Raw genomic sequence first — 16,713 nt, forward strand, 5'->3', positions numbered from 1 at the left:
TTGAGTCTTAAGAGATTTGCCCAGGGGCCCAGCAGTGGCCGCTTGGTGGACCTGGGATTCGACCCTGCAACCTTCCGATCCGTGTTGCATCTTAATTAAGCGCCAGATATTTAATACTGTAAAATTTTATACTAACAATTTTTTCCTGTTTTGCTTTCTTCTGTCCTGTTAAATCGTTTAATTTTGTAAACATTTAAAAAAATGTTTACAAAATTATATAATAAAATAACTTAATCAGAAATGGTAAAATGTTCATTTTTGTATAGAATTTTTTTTTTTGTTAAATTTCATTTTTTTGGGCATTAAATTAAAGTATCATCAGACTCATCAGTTTCTGAAGTAAGGTTTTATTTTTCCAGCTTGTTGCAAACTAATATGTTGTATAATAACACACACGCACACACACACACACACGCACACACACACCCCTATAGTAATTTGCACATATGATATGCATACCACAGAAATGAACCTGAAGCCTTTCTCAGCACAACTCTGACCCACTTGCAGGGTTTTATTCATTTGCATTAAAGAAATGGATAAAGCATGAAAAAGAACAGTTGATTAAAAGAACTGCAACGTTTCCGACCAGGTCAAATAAACGGAGTAATAATGGGACGAGGGCAAAAGAGGCAGAGCCGAGGTCTGAAGGAAGAGCACAGGAGAATCAGCAATGACAGCCATAAATCACATAATTAGAAAACGTGCAACGTTTAAGTAGCGACATCACTCAAAGTGGCTCATGCCTTTGTGTCATCTATCTGCTACATTTTCGTTTGAGATCAGTCACCGGCATCTGTACATTAGCCCCAAATTATTGATGTCCCCAGTGGGGCATATCAGTCATAAGAGAGAGCTGGCAAGAGCGAGAGATTTCAGCAGCTCACTTCATAGAGAAGTTCATTCGAGTAAAACTGAAATGAAAAGATCGAGAACTTCAAAGAATTTATGATTAATGGAAGCCTTCTGCAACTGGGTGCAAGTATCCCATCATGCTCCCTGCCAGGCTCCTGAAACGCATCGTGATCTTACAAATGTTGGTGAGGTTTAAATATTTTATGGCTGTCATTTTATGGAGTGTCATGATGCAAGGAAAGGAAAAAAAAGACATGTTGAGGTAGTATAGCGTTATTTTACTCACTGTGAGCTACAAGAGTCAATGCACGCTGACCTTCCCAGAAGTGCAGCACAAGGCAGCAAAGCACTTCATTTTCTAATCTCGCATAAATTTGAGACGTGCTGTAAGTGAGCAGTGGCCGAGGGCACCGAGCGTGGAGTGTTTTGTGTCTCTTCAGCTGTCTCTGAGGCCATAAGCGAGAAACCACGCTAAACTGAGCTTTGCACAGATTAGAGAACGCAGTCTGCGCTCCTGTGGCTTTGCAGCCCATGAGATCATTTTTCTAATTAACCCAGACAGCCACGACTCAGCGGAGATGCCACGAGAAAATCAAGAAGTCCTCTGACTTTCTGCATCTTTTTCTCTCTACAGTAAACTTCCTTATCTCCATCGAAGCTTCTGCTGAACTTAAGCTCCAACAAAACTTTCATTAAAATGTGAATTTTTTTCATCATATACGACCGAAATGGCCTGAAAAAAAAAATAGTTAAAAATGATTTATAAATCTTTCCAAATTGTGTTGATCCTGAATATTGTACTGCCTAAGCTGCATTTATTTTTTCTTGCTAACAAGCATCTTATACATTTTTTGCAGAAACTGAACTCTCCAGCTGTTTTAAAGCCTCCCAAAGAGAGAAAGCCAAGCAAGAAGGAAGGTGGAAGTCCAGGGAAGTCCAGCAGTCTCCCAGCAGTGCTCTACAGGTCAGATTAGTCTGCCATCAACAACCGAATCGGTCTCAATGTGCAACGTAGAGGCACAGAACACAATTAATTGTTGTCACATTTCACAACACATCAATCAAGCATAACTGTAAAACACTGAGTTCTCCATATGTTGCAAGCAGGAAAATGACCAAATTGTCATAGCGAGACGACTGCTTCTGGATTTTATGGTGTTCCCAGTGCAGTGGGATTAATAGAACCTACCAAAAGTTGTCCAAGGAAGGACAACTGGGGAACCAGTGACAGGATCATGAGCACCAAGGCTTTACTGATGCTTGTGGGGGACGCAAGGCAAGCTCGTCCAGACTGATCTCACAGAAGAGATAATGTAGCAGTTTACTGAAAAATGAATGCTGCCTGGAATAAAAAGTTGTCAGAACACAGTGCATTGTAGATTGCTGAGTATGATGCTGTGTGGCTGCAGTCAGAGTGCTCATGCTGAATCCTGTCCACCACCCAAAGCACCTACAATGGACACGTGAGCATCAGAACAGGACCATGGAGCAATGGGAGACGGTGGCCTTGTCTGATGAATCATGCTTTCTTTAAATCACTTGTACGGCCGTGTGTGTGAGTGAGTGTGTGAGTGAGTGTGTGAGTGAGTGTGTGAGTGAGTGTGTGAGTGAGTGTGTGAGTGAGTGTGTGAGTGAGTGTGTGAGTGAGTGTGTGAGTGAGTGTGTGAGTGAGTGTGTGAGTGTGTGAGTGAGTGTGTGAGTGAGTGTGTGAGTGAGTGTGTGAGTGAGTGTGTGAGTGAGTGTGTGAGTGAGTGTGTGAGTGAGTGAGTGTGTGTGTGAGTGAGTGTGTGTGTGAGTGAGTGAGTGTGTGAGTGAGTGTGTGTGTGAGTGAGTGTGTGTGTGAGTGAGTGTGTGAGTGTGAGTGTTCGAGTGAGTGTGAGTGTGTGAGTGAGTGTGTGAGTGAGTGTGTGAGTGAGTGTGTGAGTGAGTGTGTGAGTGTGTGAGTGAGTGTGTGAGTGTGTGAGTGTGTGAATGAGTGAGTGTGTGAGTGAGTGTGTGAGTGAGTGTGTGAGTGAGTGTGTGAGTGAGTGTGTGAGTGAGTGTGTGAGTGAGTGTGTGAGTGAGTGTGTGAGTGAGTGTGTGAGTGTGTGAGTGTGTGAGTGTGTGAGTGTGTGAGTGTGTGTGTGAGTGTGTGAGTGTGTGTGTGAGTGTGTGAGTGTGTGTGTGAGTGTGTGTGTGAGTGTGTGAGTGTGTGAGAGTGAGTGTGTGTGTGTGAGAGTGAGTGTGTGTGTGTGAGTGTGTGTGTGTGCGCGCCACTTACCTGTGCAAGAAATAGCACCAGGATGCACTATAGGAAGAAGTTAATTCAGTGGAGTCAGTGTGATGCTCTGTGTAATGTTCTGCTGAGAAACTTGCCATTTATTCTGTACTGGTTCAGAGCAAGAAGTACAACTCTCTGTATTAACAGTTCTCTAATGCTCAGGAATGATTTGAGAAACATGACAAGGAGTAATTTATTTAAAAAAGACACACTTTACTTTACATACACATAATGTATGATTGAGGTGTCTGTTGTTTTTTTTTTTTTTTTTTTTAATTCATAAGAAAAAACATTGACTTGCTTGTTTCAATTGTGAACCAAGATAAAATAGTTTCAGTTGTTAATCTAAGAAAATAAGATCACAGCACTTTGGACACGTACCCTAGTTGTTTTGAAGCCTGTACGACACATTAGCAAAATGCTATTTGGACTCAAATCTGCAAGACACTATATCATTATTTCCAGTCATTAGCTTGTCGAATTTCATGTCATTATGTCAACTTATTCTCTGTATTTTAAGACATTGATATAATGACTCATTAATTCAGTATTACATAAAGTTAAGTTATTTCAAGATGTTTTTTTTCTTTTATTTCAACAAAATAAAAAAAGGAATTTTAACACATAAATAATAGGTTAATTGAAGGTCAGCAAGATATTTCATTACAATAGTTACTGATCATTTCATGTTAATATCTTGCTATAAGTAATCATTAGGGGTGTGTGTGGGTGTGGGTGTGTGGGTGTGTGTGGGGGTGTGGGTGTGTGTGTGGGTGTGTGGGGGTATGTCTGTGTGGGTGTGTGTGTGGGTGTGGGTGTGGGTGTGTGTGTGGGTGTGTGGGTGTGTGGGGGTGTGTGTGTGGGGGTGTGTGTGTGTGTGTGTGAGCTGAATTCCAGGAAAGCAGCAGCTAGAGTAAAAACACACAAAATTGTAATCATCATTATTATTACTATAAGCTAATATTCAAAACATTTGGCTTATTAATGTATAAATATTTCCAACTGAAATAACAAGATATCAACTGTTATATTTAGCTTTAGAATTTTGTGCCTCTGCCATTGAGAGCTTGAGGCATTATCTTTTCAGACTGTGTGTCGGTCGGTCTGTCTGTCTGTCTGTCTGTCAATCCATCCAAGACAAATCATTAGCATGATATCTAAAGAACAAGTGGCTCAATGATTGTAGGACAGGTTTGGAATTATCTTTGTAATCAGCAACTGATTAGATTTTGGAATTGACCTAAACAGAGTCAAGGTCACAGCGTGGTCAAATGTCAAACTAGAGTTTCTTCCATAGCTGCCATCATGTTGACGCATGTTTTAACTAAACTTGGCAACACAGGCTTTCCAATGAGTGACTCTGGTGTAGAGAGTCACTTGTTTATTTTTTATAGTAGAGCAAATTATTTATATGATTATTAGATTTCGTAGACAGTGATTTAGCATTTTTACCTCACACCTTCAGGGTTGGGGGTTCGGTTCTCACCTCCACCTCTGGGTACTCCAGTTTACTTCACTAGTCCAAAGATGGATGTTGTAGGCTGATTGACATGAACGTCTGTGCGAGTGTGTGTGTGTGTGTTCTGTATTGTGTCCTGGAATAAACTGGCGTCCTGTCCAGGGTGTTACGCTGCCTTGTGCGTTGAGTCTCCAAGGAAAAACTCCAGGTTCCCTGCAAACCAGCAGGATAAGCGGTGTAGAGAATAGACAGATGGATTAGATTTCTTAACGATCATTCTTTTTGATTTTGTGTTGTTTTTGTTTAACTCTGTGTATTGGTGTTCGTAAAAAAACAAAACAAGTTATTTCCTGTTCTTACTTTATATACTTCGTTACAGCAGCTATAAACAGTCGCTCGCTCACCAACCTCTGTTTTACTCGTTCTCATAACAATTTAAGACATCACATTATTTCTGGAACATCAAATAATAGATAATTAGAGTCGTGCCGCTGATCTGATCAGTTTACCTGTGTTTGTGTTTATCTCATTTGCAGCTGTGGGATCTGTAAGAAGAACCAAGACCAGCATCTCCTGTTACTGTGCGACACATGCAAGCTTCACTACCACCTGGGCTGCCTGGATCCACCTCTCACCCGCATGCCCAAGAAAACCAAGAATAGCTACTGGTGTGCAAGAAAAAACCCCTGAAAAAATACTAAGCAGGATCTAAACGATTTACTCCATACGGACGAACATAAGGGGAAAGATTTATCTTGCACTTAACGAGCAATATTCCTTGCGCCAACATCAGCACTCATCTTTATTAGATATTACTTATGAGTTAAGCTAATTGAATAGCTGTGTGTAGGTTCGACAGTTGGTAGTCAAGTTTAAGGATCTGCTCCTATGATTAAGCTGTCAATCAAAGCGTTATTATAGACGCTGCCCTTGTGTTTGTTTGATGATAACCTCTAGCCTTTGATTTGCGTAATTCATGTAATCCATGTAAAAGTAGTGCGATGCCGTTCACAGCCAGGTGTAAATTAGTACCGCAAAATAACATTTGACGGGGTGCAAAATTATATGTAATTATAATCGTCAATATTTATAGCAGTCGTACAGAATCGAGAGGAGTCGGCTGTCTATATTTTTTTGAGCTTGTACAGATATATTTTTCCTTACAAATATAACAACAACTTAGCATAATTGACACCCTGGTTACCCTCCGGCACGCATATCAGTATGCTATGCGATATGATTATTGTAATGACTTCTGATTATTTTAGCCTATTAATAGTTTCTTACTGTATGAATATTACTGTTTATGTTTTTATTATTATTACAGTTATTTATTAATGTTATGATCAAGATCAGTTTCAACCAGAGCAAGATTTCAAAAACAGCCAATCAGAAACAAGGATGTTTCATATTTACTAACAAATCTTTGTTTATTAAAGACCAAAATATTGCACTTTTGTTTGTTTAATGCAGTGAAGCGTCCATGAAACGGTTTGATTCGTTATTACTTCTGCGGGTATTCAAACTCATTCCCTCGCGCTTTCTTCATTTTAGTAAGACCAATGAAATGTAGCTTGTCAATGAGAAATTTCCTGTTTCCAAGAACATTAGAGATTTTCAGAGAATTTTAATTTAAACGTCATTGTGTGTTAGATTTAGATTACACAGAGTTACATAGGGAAATATTCGTTGTAGACGGAGCCGTCAGAGCTGCTGTTCAAGAACAGAGAATGAACGAACACCTTCCGGCCAATCAGATGTAAGAATTCAACAGCGCTCTGGAGTAAACCTTGATATTCATATTCAGCATGCGCATTACAATAGAAACCCATTCAAATTCCTATAGAAAAGTCCCAGAATTCTATTCAAAAGCTCTATAGCTGTGCATAATTTATACATTTTTAAAATACAATATACTGATGTGAATATCCCATCGTATAAACATTTTATTATTCTGATTATCTGTTCCGGTTTGTAGATGTCTTCGGAGGCGTTTGTGTAGCTTTAGTTCATCGTAAATCTATTTTCTACAAATATATCACACATCAATAATGGAGACCAAAAGTGAATTGTCATTTATCCCTTCTGTTTTTAGGCAGTGTTCTGAGTGCGACCAGGCCAGCAGTGATGAGGCAGACATCGCCATGGAGACGCTTCCCGATGGCACCAAGAGGTCCAGAAGACAGATCAAAGGGCCAATCAAATTCATCCCTCAGGACATGTCACCTGAGCCGAAAAAACTTCAGCTGAGGGGCACGGTGGGTGTCAGGGGATTCCGAATGTTCACTGATCATCACGCGCACACACACCCCTTATACACACACACCTTATACACATAACTGACATGTTATATATCGTCGCTGTCGGGCAGAAACCTCGTATGTCCAAATTTGGTCAATTTCATATTTTTTCACATATCGATGCTATTGGTCAGTCCCCACGTGGGTCTGTTATTTTTACAAGTTATTAACCAATCTAAAGTCTTGAAAATAGCTTGAGCGCAAATCTCATAACTCCATTGGACACTTCAACTGTCCAGCTCTTCCTCACTCCGCGGAAGAGCTTCGCGGCATATTTCTCCTCAAGAAGAGTCGCAACGAATCAACACGTCTTCTGAGGTAAATGTATTCAAAACACAAAAAAAAAGAAAAAAATCTTGACCCCTGCTAGTTCTGGTGCTCGTCTGAGGACAGGAATTTAGCGCAAGACAATCCACTGCAACGCAGACTAAACCCTGTGCACTGCAGATAAGGTACGGCGTTTTTTTCATTTCCTGAAAAATAACGGTTTTGGAGATACGAGGATTCCGCCTGACAGCGACGATATGTGTTAGTAAAGGTAAAAAACTGATACAGATGGTATCCCATGATCGGCACTTGTGGGTGTGTTTTAAATGTTGCTTTTCCCAGGTACTCTGCTTATCTTTTGGAGTTTTTTTTATAGCATAAAGTAAGCCATAAAAACATGCCACAGTAGAAAAATAATAAGCAGCAGCCTGGTGGTGTGTTAATTCACAAAGCTGATCATTTTTATAGTTAAATGTATGTCCATTAAACAATTTCCCATTTTTTATTATGGAACGGTTTCGAAGTTAAACACATCGCTATTATATTAAATATAAACGTTATATATGCTCTACTCCTAAACATTGTAGACAAGGATGAGATTCAAGACAGTAATGTCATCCAGCTCTAGCTTTAAGACTCAGCAATTTAACAAGTCTGTGGAAGTGTCCTGAAGGGATGAAGTCTTCTTTTAAAAAACCTTTTTCCCCTTGGTCATGATTCAAGAGAAGTCCACTAACATCAGGATAGCAACGATTCATCATAAGACGCAGCTGATACGAATAACCTGATTTGCACCGAGCCTTGCAGATACACGACTACCACTTTTTATTTTGTACACTAAGAAACAAATAGCTTTGATTACATAAAGTACTGGCTGCTTCCCAGGCACCTATTTAGAGAAACAATTTGATGTACAGTGTAATCTGTAACACTTTTATTTATTTATTTGTTTGTTTGTTTGTTTGTTTATCTATCTATCTATCTATCTATCTATCTATCTATCTATCTATCTATCTATCTATCTATCTATCTATCTATTTATTTTAAATAAAAATCACTCTGCTGCTCTGCTTTCATGGCTCGGATCCTAGGTTTTGAAACAAACTTTGAAAGAAATGGGATATGGTTCACAAAATATTGCAACTTGCAAGCATCTGAGCTTCTGTTAATTCACTTACTCTAGTCTTGATCTATTCACTCTTTCTAGTCTTAATCTTTGCATCTCTTCAGGCAAAGCGGCCTTGTTAATTGATTTCTAATTGATCGCTCGGCCCTCGCTAATGAGAGATAATTGACGCGCTCCACGGTCCGTTCTCTCAGACTTCTCAAGGTCGCGACTGCTTTCTTTTTGAGAGCTCATTTTGGTGAATTGCACCTCAAAACCTTTTACATCGCATATCTCCGGAGATAAAATACTAAGCCTTTTATTGTTTAGAAGGATTGATTGAAGGCACGCTGAAAGTGTGGCGCCTATTGAGCGATAATGAATTTTACAGGAAAAGCCGCACAATTCGAAAATCTTCCAGTGTTTGCCTTGCGCTTTAAGCCTGCTGTTTAATCTCCTCTTGACTGATCAGGCTTGTGTGTGTTAGCTTTAGCTGCAGAAGCAAAAAGTTTGATATCATGATCTATGTCTGCGTTCTGTTAGATAATTACAAATTTAAAAAAAAAAACAAGCTGTCAAAATCACTCCGTTAGCCTTATACATGCGTTTTATTTCTGGATCATGTTTCTTGGAATTTAATGTATCGTCTCATTTCTCAGGCTGTAGAGAGAGTTTGGCTCTTTGCCCTCACTGATATCTGCACATTTAGTGAAAAGAGAATGACATTCAGAAGAAGATTTTTTTGTCGTTTCCTAAATGATCTCATAAATACCGTGAACGTTAAGTGTATGCGAAGCCAGAGATGACGTCCTAGATAGATCAACTCAACAGTTTGGGATCTGAGTCCTACTACCATAACTGGAGGTTATCAGGAGTGTGTAAGTCTTAACTGGGCTGGGAGAGAATTTTGGCGAGTTTGAGGTACCTGAGATATGAGACTTGAGCTTGGGTTAAGCAACAGTTAAAAAGTTGGGACGTCAGATAGATGTGTTAGGGATGAAATTTTTTAGACGATACCACAATATTGCTATTAAGTGTGTGTTTTCTTTCAATTATGGGTCCATAGACTCCCATTGGTTTTACTTCATAGAGCACAAGGTGCTGCGTGGTGGCCAGGGTGATTGTTTATCATTCATCTTATCATTTTATGTGCATCTCTAACATTACAAGCATAAATTGAAGTATTTTAAATTTTGGTGTTATGGTGCATGGCATCATACTGATATATTGTCACACCCCTGGTGTACAGTTAATGTATTTTTCTGTGAGTTTTTCTGTGAGAACAGAAAACAGCTGGATTAAAGCCCTCACCCCCTGCTTGCTCTCACTCACTCACTCACTCACTCATACACACACTTTCTTTCTCTCTCTCTTGCTCTCTCTCTGTCTCTCTCTCTTTCTCTCTCTCTCTCTCTCTCTCTCTGCTGGAATTAGGCACTTCAATGCAGCATTTATCTTCAGACACACACCGCGGTGCAGCAGCCGCTAAAAGGAGCCCCACGTTTGCATTCTTAATACCTTTTAACACGGCACCACAGCAGCAGCGCAAAGCCCTCGTAAAGCCACTTCCCTATTTATCAGAAGCAGCTAATCGACCTCCTGCCGAACCTCCACTTTAGACTAGGTAGAGAAATTTTACACTGATGTTCTGCCCCTGTGTGTCCCAGTCACTCAGAACCTGCCTTCTTTAAAGGGCCTGACCGAGCGAATTCATAAATGTCACGGTGATATTTTATTACACCTTTTTGTCTGGTTTGGAATCAGAGCTATCATTTCTGGGTCCTTCTCCCGAAATGTTAATTTAGAAACCAAGGGCATCTCTGATGGGTGGAAATGTTTCATCCAGCTGTTCATGCAGTCAGGTTAATAAAGCATGGGTAAAATACAGTACCCTATAGACAAATATAGGAGATATTTGCAAGTAAAGCAAAAGAAATTGCCAGTGTATGTAAGGATATTACCAGTGATTTTTTATTTTCTTCTTCACATTCTTTATCTCTTCTACTCTTTTGTCTGTTCTAGCTGATAAAAATGCTAAAATCCTGCTGTTCTCAAATCAGATCTGGAAGCTGAGAGAATTATGACAAAACTGACTAATTTTCATTTTTATAACTTTGTATATGCATCTCGAAGAAAGTTGTAGCTCAGTGTTTAAGACATTGGACTACTAATTTGAAGGTTGTGAGTTCAAATCCCAGGACCACTAATCTAACACCACTGGGCCCTTTGAATAAGGTTCTTAACCCTAAAATACTCAGTTGTATAAATGAAACAAATGCAAGTCGCTCTGGATAAAAGCAGCTGCAAAAATGCCGTACATGTTTGTTTGTGTTTGCCGTATGTTTTAGATCGCAGTCTCGTTGCCGGACACATCGAATGTTTAATTTCTGCCATTTTATTTTAATTGATTGTTAAATATAGGTACATTTTTCTCCACCTAGGAACTGCGGAGGTAGGTTGGATGGGAATGCTAACTTTTTCAGTAAACAGTATGTGATCACTTCTCAGTGCCACTGCAGTGTTCCTGTTCTTCCGTGCGCTTGGATAATTTTTCTACTCCTTCGAGAATCGACTCGAGCCTCGTTAAAAGCGCAGTGATGGATTTAATTAACAGATCGATTTTAGCCAAATCATCTTAATTCTGTGAGCGGAACGAAACCGAGATTTTGCTCACGTCAGCCCTCTACCTGCTCGCATCTCCTCCATCAGAAGCTCTGCCTTTAATAGGTTCCCTTAATCGAGACTGCCGGTACGGAATAAACGAAATAAATGAGCAGCTTTGTTCGGTGAAGGCTTCAAGAGCCAACTGGCAGTGCGGAGGCAGTTAGCATTTATAATGATAAGCGTTCCATCTGCCGTGTGATGGCAAGCCAAAGGCGACAGATGGAATTGTTTTCCCAATCTGTTTAAATATGTTGTCGATTTTTCTTCCCCTTTTTAAAAAAAGGCGCACGCAGCGTCCTGTTAAGATGCCAGTGTTTGATTTGATTTGCGTTGCACTGATGTTTTTTATTAGCTGTTATGTAGATGAGGAGAATACACTGAGCTACCAGAATTCATCGTCTACCAGACGCTACTACTTCCTGGTATAAATATCTAATACTGACCGTAAAAATTCAAATCACTGTGTTTTATTAGAATATGGTTGCAACTAAAACTAACGAAACAACAATCCATCCATCCACCAATCAACCCACAAATCCATCCATTCACCCACCCAACCACTCCATCTGTAGACTAAAACATCCATCCAACCATCCATCCATCCATTTATCCATCCATCCGCTTGAAAACACTTCATCATAAAAACAATTCCTCCATGCAATACGGAATCAATAATAAAACAACTCTATTGAATCATATACTGAATTGTCTGCATTTTAGAAAGAGACATCCAGACACATTCTTTATTTTTTCTTTTTTTTATTTTACAGTGAAATCTAGTGAGTCATTCTGAAATCCCTGTGAAATGAACCAACAGTGTGAAGTAGTGATGGAGTTGAACTGAGGAGCATTGTGTCTCACTACAATAGCCAGCTACAATACAGCCTGTTACAGGCAAATTAACTCTCAGATGTGATGAAAAAGACTTGTGCTATTGTTTTGAACTCATTAGTGTTCTGAGTCTATTTAAGGATTTTATTTTGTCTTAAACAGAGAACCCGGGGCCAGAAGAGGAAAAGGGTGTCTATCTGCGAAGAAGAAAAGATAGAGGTGAACTTTCACTTCTCCATTCTTCTAGTAATGCTATCTTTCTTTCTCATCTGTCTCTAATATTGCAAAGAGAAGGACAAGGGAATGTTTGCACAGCACCCTCAGCTCTTCTACACTCATAGCCTCAGATACACACACACACACTGCTCTAATAGCTTGCGTTTCCATAGGAACCGGCACCGCGGGAACGAAGGCAGCGGCAATCGGTGCTGCAAAAAAAACCTAAAGCTGACGACACTAGGACGGAGTGTACAACCTGCAAAGGGCCTGGCGACAACGAGAACCTCGTTCGGTGGGTGAGAGTGTGTCGCACATGTTTGTGTGTGTGTGTATAGAGACACAATTTTGCTCATGATTAAACAAATTTCCTTTTCACTAATATAACCACAACAGACTTCTTTTAACTTCTTTTAACATCACTGTCACATTCACTCATTTTAATGAACTCCTTTTATCTTTCCGTGCTTTATTGCTACGGCGTGACCGATTCAGTGCGATATCTAGATTCAGTGAATCGTTATTCTCTTTCTTTCTAATATCCAGAACACATTGTGTTTCTGCAGCACTACAGCTCTGTGCTTTGGCTCAGCTTGCACCCCGCAGCTCATTTTGGCAGCTGACGTCTACACAAAATACGTTGACCTGATACTCAAATATTTGATTAACGTCGTGAGTTGATTCCGAATCAGTCCTCTTTCTTATTGGAATCGAACCACACCTTAGAGCGAGCATTATAAATGTTCGGCTCAAACACAAAACCATGACAGCACCTCGAGTGAGACGGATTCAGTCCAGATTGGAAGCATGTTCTAGACTAGTTTGATTGCAGTGAGAATGATTCGATCCTGAATCAACCTGACTGCAGGAAGTGAACCAAATATTTTTCAAATGTATTTCTGTAAGTAAACAAAGCACATGCTTTTCTGTAAACAGACTAGTGTCCTGAACCAGTTATGTATGTATATGTTGCAATGAATGTACCGAATTCTTAAGTTCAGTATATCAGAATGTAAGTCATTATCTATACTAAACACTATATACGTTTCTCTTTAGCTTCATTGTAGTTAGTGAATAATACCAGAAGGATTTCTGCTTTAATTATGATACATAACGAAAGGGATGGGAACACGAGTCATGGTGTGATTTGTTGTACCTGCAGTCATGGCATTTTACAGGTTGGAACTGCTTGGCATGAGATCAACTGATTGGCGTGAGATCTTTTCTTCTTTGATTCACAGTGAGATTTTAAAAACTAGAACAACAGCGGCAGTGAACTGTAAATTGTCTTGCGGCATGAAGTACTCTTGATGATCTGATTTGTGTAGGCCTTAGCTGTGGCGTGAAGGTGTGCTGCCCTGACTGACTGCTCTATCTTTGCGTTGAACAGGTCGTGAGAGCCGGGCGCCACCTCTCCCACCTCACCTACGCTCCTCCCTAAAAAATCTGGGGACAGATGAGAGAGGGACAGAGAGAGGGAGAAAGAGAAAAGAGAGAGAGGCAGATTAAGTCGTTACGAAAAGCGGCATCCAGGTCGGGGCAGGAAGTTCGCAGACGACGGCCTCCTCTGACCGTCTCCTTTGACATCACTTCCTGCTCAGAACCATGGAATTTAACACGTTGACTCTTTTGGGCCACAGAGAAACTTTCAGGAGCTAAAGCACTTTTTTTCTTTCTTTCTTTCTTTTTTCAAATTTCATATTACACATGGAATTGAAAACTTGGGAATTAAAGGGATTTTAAAGGGTGCCGCAGTGGATTCTATAAGAGGACTAAGAGGATCTTGTGGACTTTTAGGTAGGCATTTTGGATGGAGATGTTAAAGTTTACGAACGTGTACTGGACAGTATCTCTGACGCTGGAGGTGTTGCTGCTTGTGCTTTGGATTCATGTAATGGGGAAACTTTCCAGCTGTTATCAAGCAGTGCTTCAAGTGGCCTTTGTGCAATCCTGGCCAATTCTGGACAATTCCGTGCAGCCCTCTCTTTTTCTTCTTTGCCTGCCATCTTTCTGCAATCCCTTGTTTTTAACCTGAATGTTGTCTATTCTCTCTGTTAACACATGTTGATTGCTTTAGAACTGAACCCTGTGCTGCTCTCATTTCTTATTGCCTATGCTATGTGAAATAGAATGTAGTGAGTAGAGAAATCGAAAAAAAAACAACAGTATTTCTTTCTTGTAGATTATATATTTACTTACTCTATATCAATATGACAAGTGATATTTACAATGTAGTTCATAATGATCAGTCGAGAAAATAATTAGACGGTTTAGCAAGCTCTATGTGCGTGTGTATGTGTGTTTCTGGTATTGCTTACTTCTTTATTTTTGCCATGTGTAGGCAGAATTGTGATGTGCCCTTACGATGGCTCACACAGTGCTTTTTGACAGCTCTGCTGCCTTATATTCTGTCGCGATAGCTAGGAATTGTCCCCATGTGGGATTCTTACGTCTTCATGCCCTTTAATATGGTCGCCATTAAGTGCAAGACATGGTAACAAACCGAAACTGCAAATCAGAGAATGCTATGATAAAACTTAAACTTTACAAGAAAAAAAATCTAGTAGTTTAATCTAGCAAAAATTGCAACAGCAAACAGCTTTCCTGTGGTATATATAGGTTTGCTGTAGGATTAGTTTTGCTGTAGTCTATAGGTTTGCAGTAGTGTTAGTTTTGTGTCAGTAGTTTTTCTGTAAAGTCTTTAGCTTTGCTGTAGAGGCTGTAGTTTTGCTGTAAAGTCTTTAGCTTTGCTGTAGAGGCTGTAGTTTTGCTGTAAAGTCTTTAGCTTTGCTGTAGAGGCTGTAGTTTTGCTGTAAAGTCTTTAGCTTTGCTGTAGAGGCTGTAGTTTTTGGTGTATAGTCTGTAGTTTAGCTGTAATGTTTATAGTTTTGCTGTAGAGCCTGTAGTTTTTCTTTATTACCTGTAGTTTTGCTGTAATGTTTATAGTTTTGCTTATAGTTTGCTTATAGTTTATGTTTATAGTTTTGCTGTAGAGCCTGTAGTTTTGCTGTAATGTTTATAGTTTTGCCGTAGAGTCTGTAGTTTTTCTTTAGTGCTTGTAGCTTTGCTGTAGAGTCTGTAGTTTTGCTGCAATGTTTATAGCTTTGCTGTAGAGTCTGTAGTTTTGCTGCAATGTTTATAGCTTTGCTGTAGAGCCTGTAGTTTTGCTGTAATTTTTTTCTAGTTTTGCTGTAGTCTGTAGATTGTAGATTGTCTGTACTTTTTTGTTTTGCTGTAGTGATTTTAGTATTTCTGTAGTGTCTGTAGATTTGCTGTAGTTTTGCTGCAGTTTCCCAAATGTTCTTAGTTATAGTGTGTTTTCTGATTTTCACTTTTGGTTTGTTAATGTGTTGTGTACTTTCCGGCCACCATACTTGAAACTTTTCCAGCAAACGTTGTCAGCTTAGACTGAATCTATCTATCTAGCTAGCTCTCCATTTTCAGTAGACTTGCATGGTTTATATCATACTATTTGTTTACATCCTATTGAAGAACGATTGCTGATTTTCTTTCCACTACGATGAAGGTGTTTAGAAGCTCTGACTTGCATTTTATGTTCACATCCAAGATAGCTGTATGTAAATTGCATACTGTAGGATATTATATGGTGTGACATTGTGACCCATTTTGTAATGGATGTTGCACCAGTTGAGCAGTTGTGTATTTTTCATGTGCCTATCATGCCATCATTATCATCTGTGATTGATTTTGAAAACAAAACAAAACAAAAACCTTTTTGCACTCATTTTAAAATGGAATCTTTAAATTATTTATGTATTTATGTCAGTTTTTATTATTCTCCTAACCATTTTAAATCTTAAAGTGTGTGTGTGTGTGTGTGTGTGTGTGTGTGTGTGTGTGTGTGTGTGTGTGTGGGGTCCCCGAGCTGTGGCCTCGGCATTGTGCGAGCTGTAATAAACTCTTGACTTTTTCACCTTATTGCCGCTGTGATGAATGACTCTCGGTCGGGCTAATTAATAGCGCCGAGCGTTGGCTTGTAGTGCACTGTGTGTGTGCGCGTGTCCCCTCCTGTCCTAGCTGATTTATTTTCAGGGACGGCATGCGTGTCCAACAGGATCCGCTCTGCTAGACATACTCGGGACAGGACAAAAAAAAAAAGCGAACAAGTGAAGCACAGTAAATGAGAGAGGTGGATTCATACACAGTGTTTATTACGATCTATTTACTTTAGCTGGGATGGGCTCCAGCATGTCTCAGCGCGCTGTTTTTCCCCGCTTCATCTCTCTCTCATTCACCAAACCAAGCACACAGAATCATATGGCTCCCTGTTCCTCCATGATCCTTCCTCTCACTTCATCCTTCTCTGCTTCCCTGTGCCAAGCTCACAGCTCTGAGAGCAAGAGAGCGGAGAGAGCTTTCATGGGGAAATCTGGTTAACGGCATAACAAAAAGCTCAGTGTGCCTGGCAGCAGACAAGCACCATTTGTGCTTATACAACAACAGTGGCAGCAATGAGCAGCACACAAAAGCCCACCAGAACTCTGAGCCGAGACATTGTGTGCTAGGATTGTCGGAGCAGACTTCACTCTGTGTACTGTGCCATACGGTTTTATGTCACTTTATTAATTTACTTATTTACAGTCATATGATACAGGGGTCACCTGAACACGGCTTTCCTTCGGCAAAATCATAGTCAAGCCAAACACACCATCAAACAAAACATTCACTGGAGGTTAAAGGAAGCAGATATTGTGAAAGTAGTGTTTGTTTCTATCTCTGACTTTCATATCACTCC

The 16,713-nt window shown here is 39.9% G+C and overlaps 1 protein-coding gene across 2 annotated transcripts in view; it reads left to right on the plus strand.

Annotated features, from left to right (window-relative positions):
• The window catches only part of phf14 (PHD finger protein 14), a 90,488-nt gene that overhangs the window by 40,101 nt on the left and 33,674 nt on the right, over window positions 1-16,713 (plus strand). Inside the window, exons 12-17 of one of the 2 annotated variants that reach the window (XM_060865661.1) lie at window positions 1,713-1,819; window positions 5,111-5,242; window positions 6,670-6,832; window positions 11,904-11,960; window positions 12,131-12,252; window positions 13,348-15,896. In XM_060865661.1, the coding sequence (XP_060721644.1) occupies window positions 1,713-1,819; window positions 5,111-5,242; window positions 6,670-6,832; window positions 11,904-11,960; window positions 12,131-12,252; window positions 13,348-13,354 (588 nt within the window). In that variant the 3' untranslated portion in view covers window positions 13,355-15,896. Of the gene's footprint in view, window positions 1-1,712; window positions 1,820-5,110; window positions 5,243-6,669; window positions 6,833-11,903; window positions 11,961-12,130; window positions 12,253-13,347; window positions 15,897-16,713 lie in introns of those variants that run through there. The other variant, XM_060865660.1, reaches the window with a different exon arrangement.

Source organism: Tachysurus vachellii, chromosome 3 (assembly GCF_030014155.1).
Source record: "Tachysurus vachellii isolate PV-2020 chromosome 3, HZAU_Pvac_v1, whole genome shotgun sequence".
Lineage (NCBI taxonomy): Eukaryota > Metazoa > Chordata > Actinopteri > Siluriformes > Bagridae > Tachysurus > Tachysurus vachellii.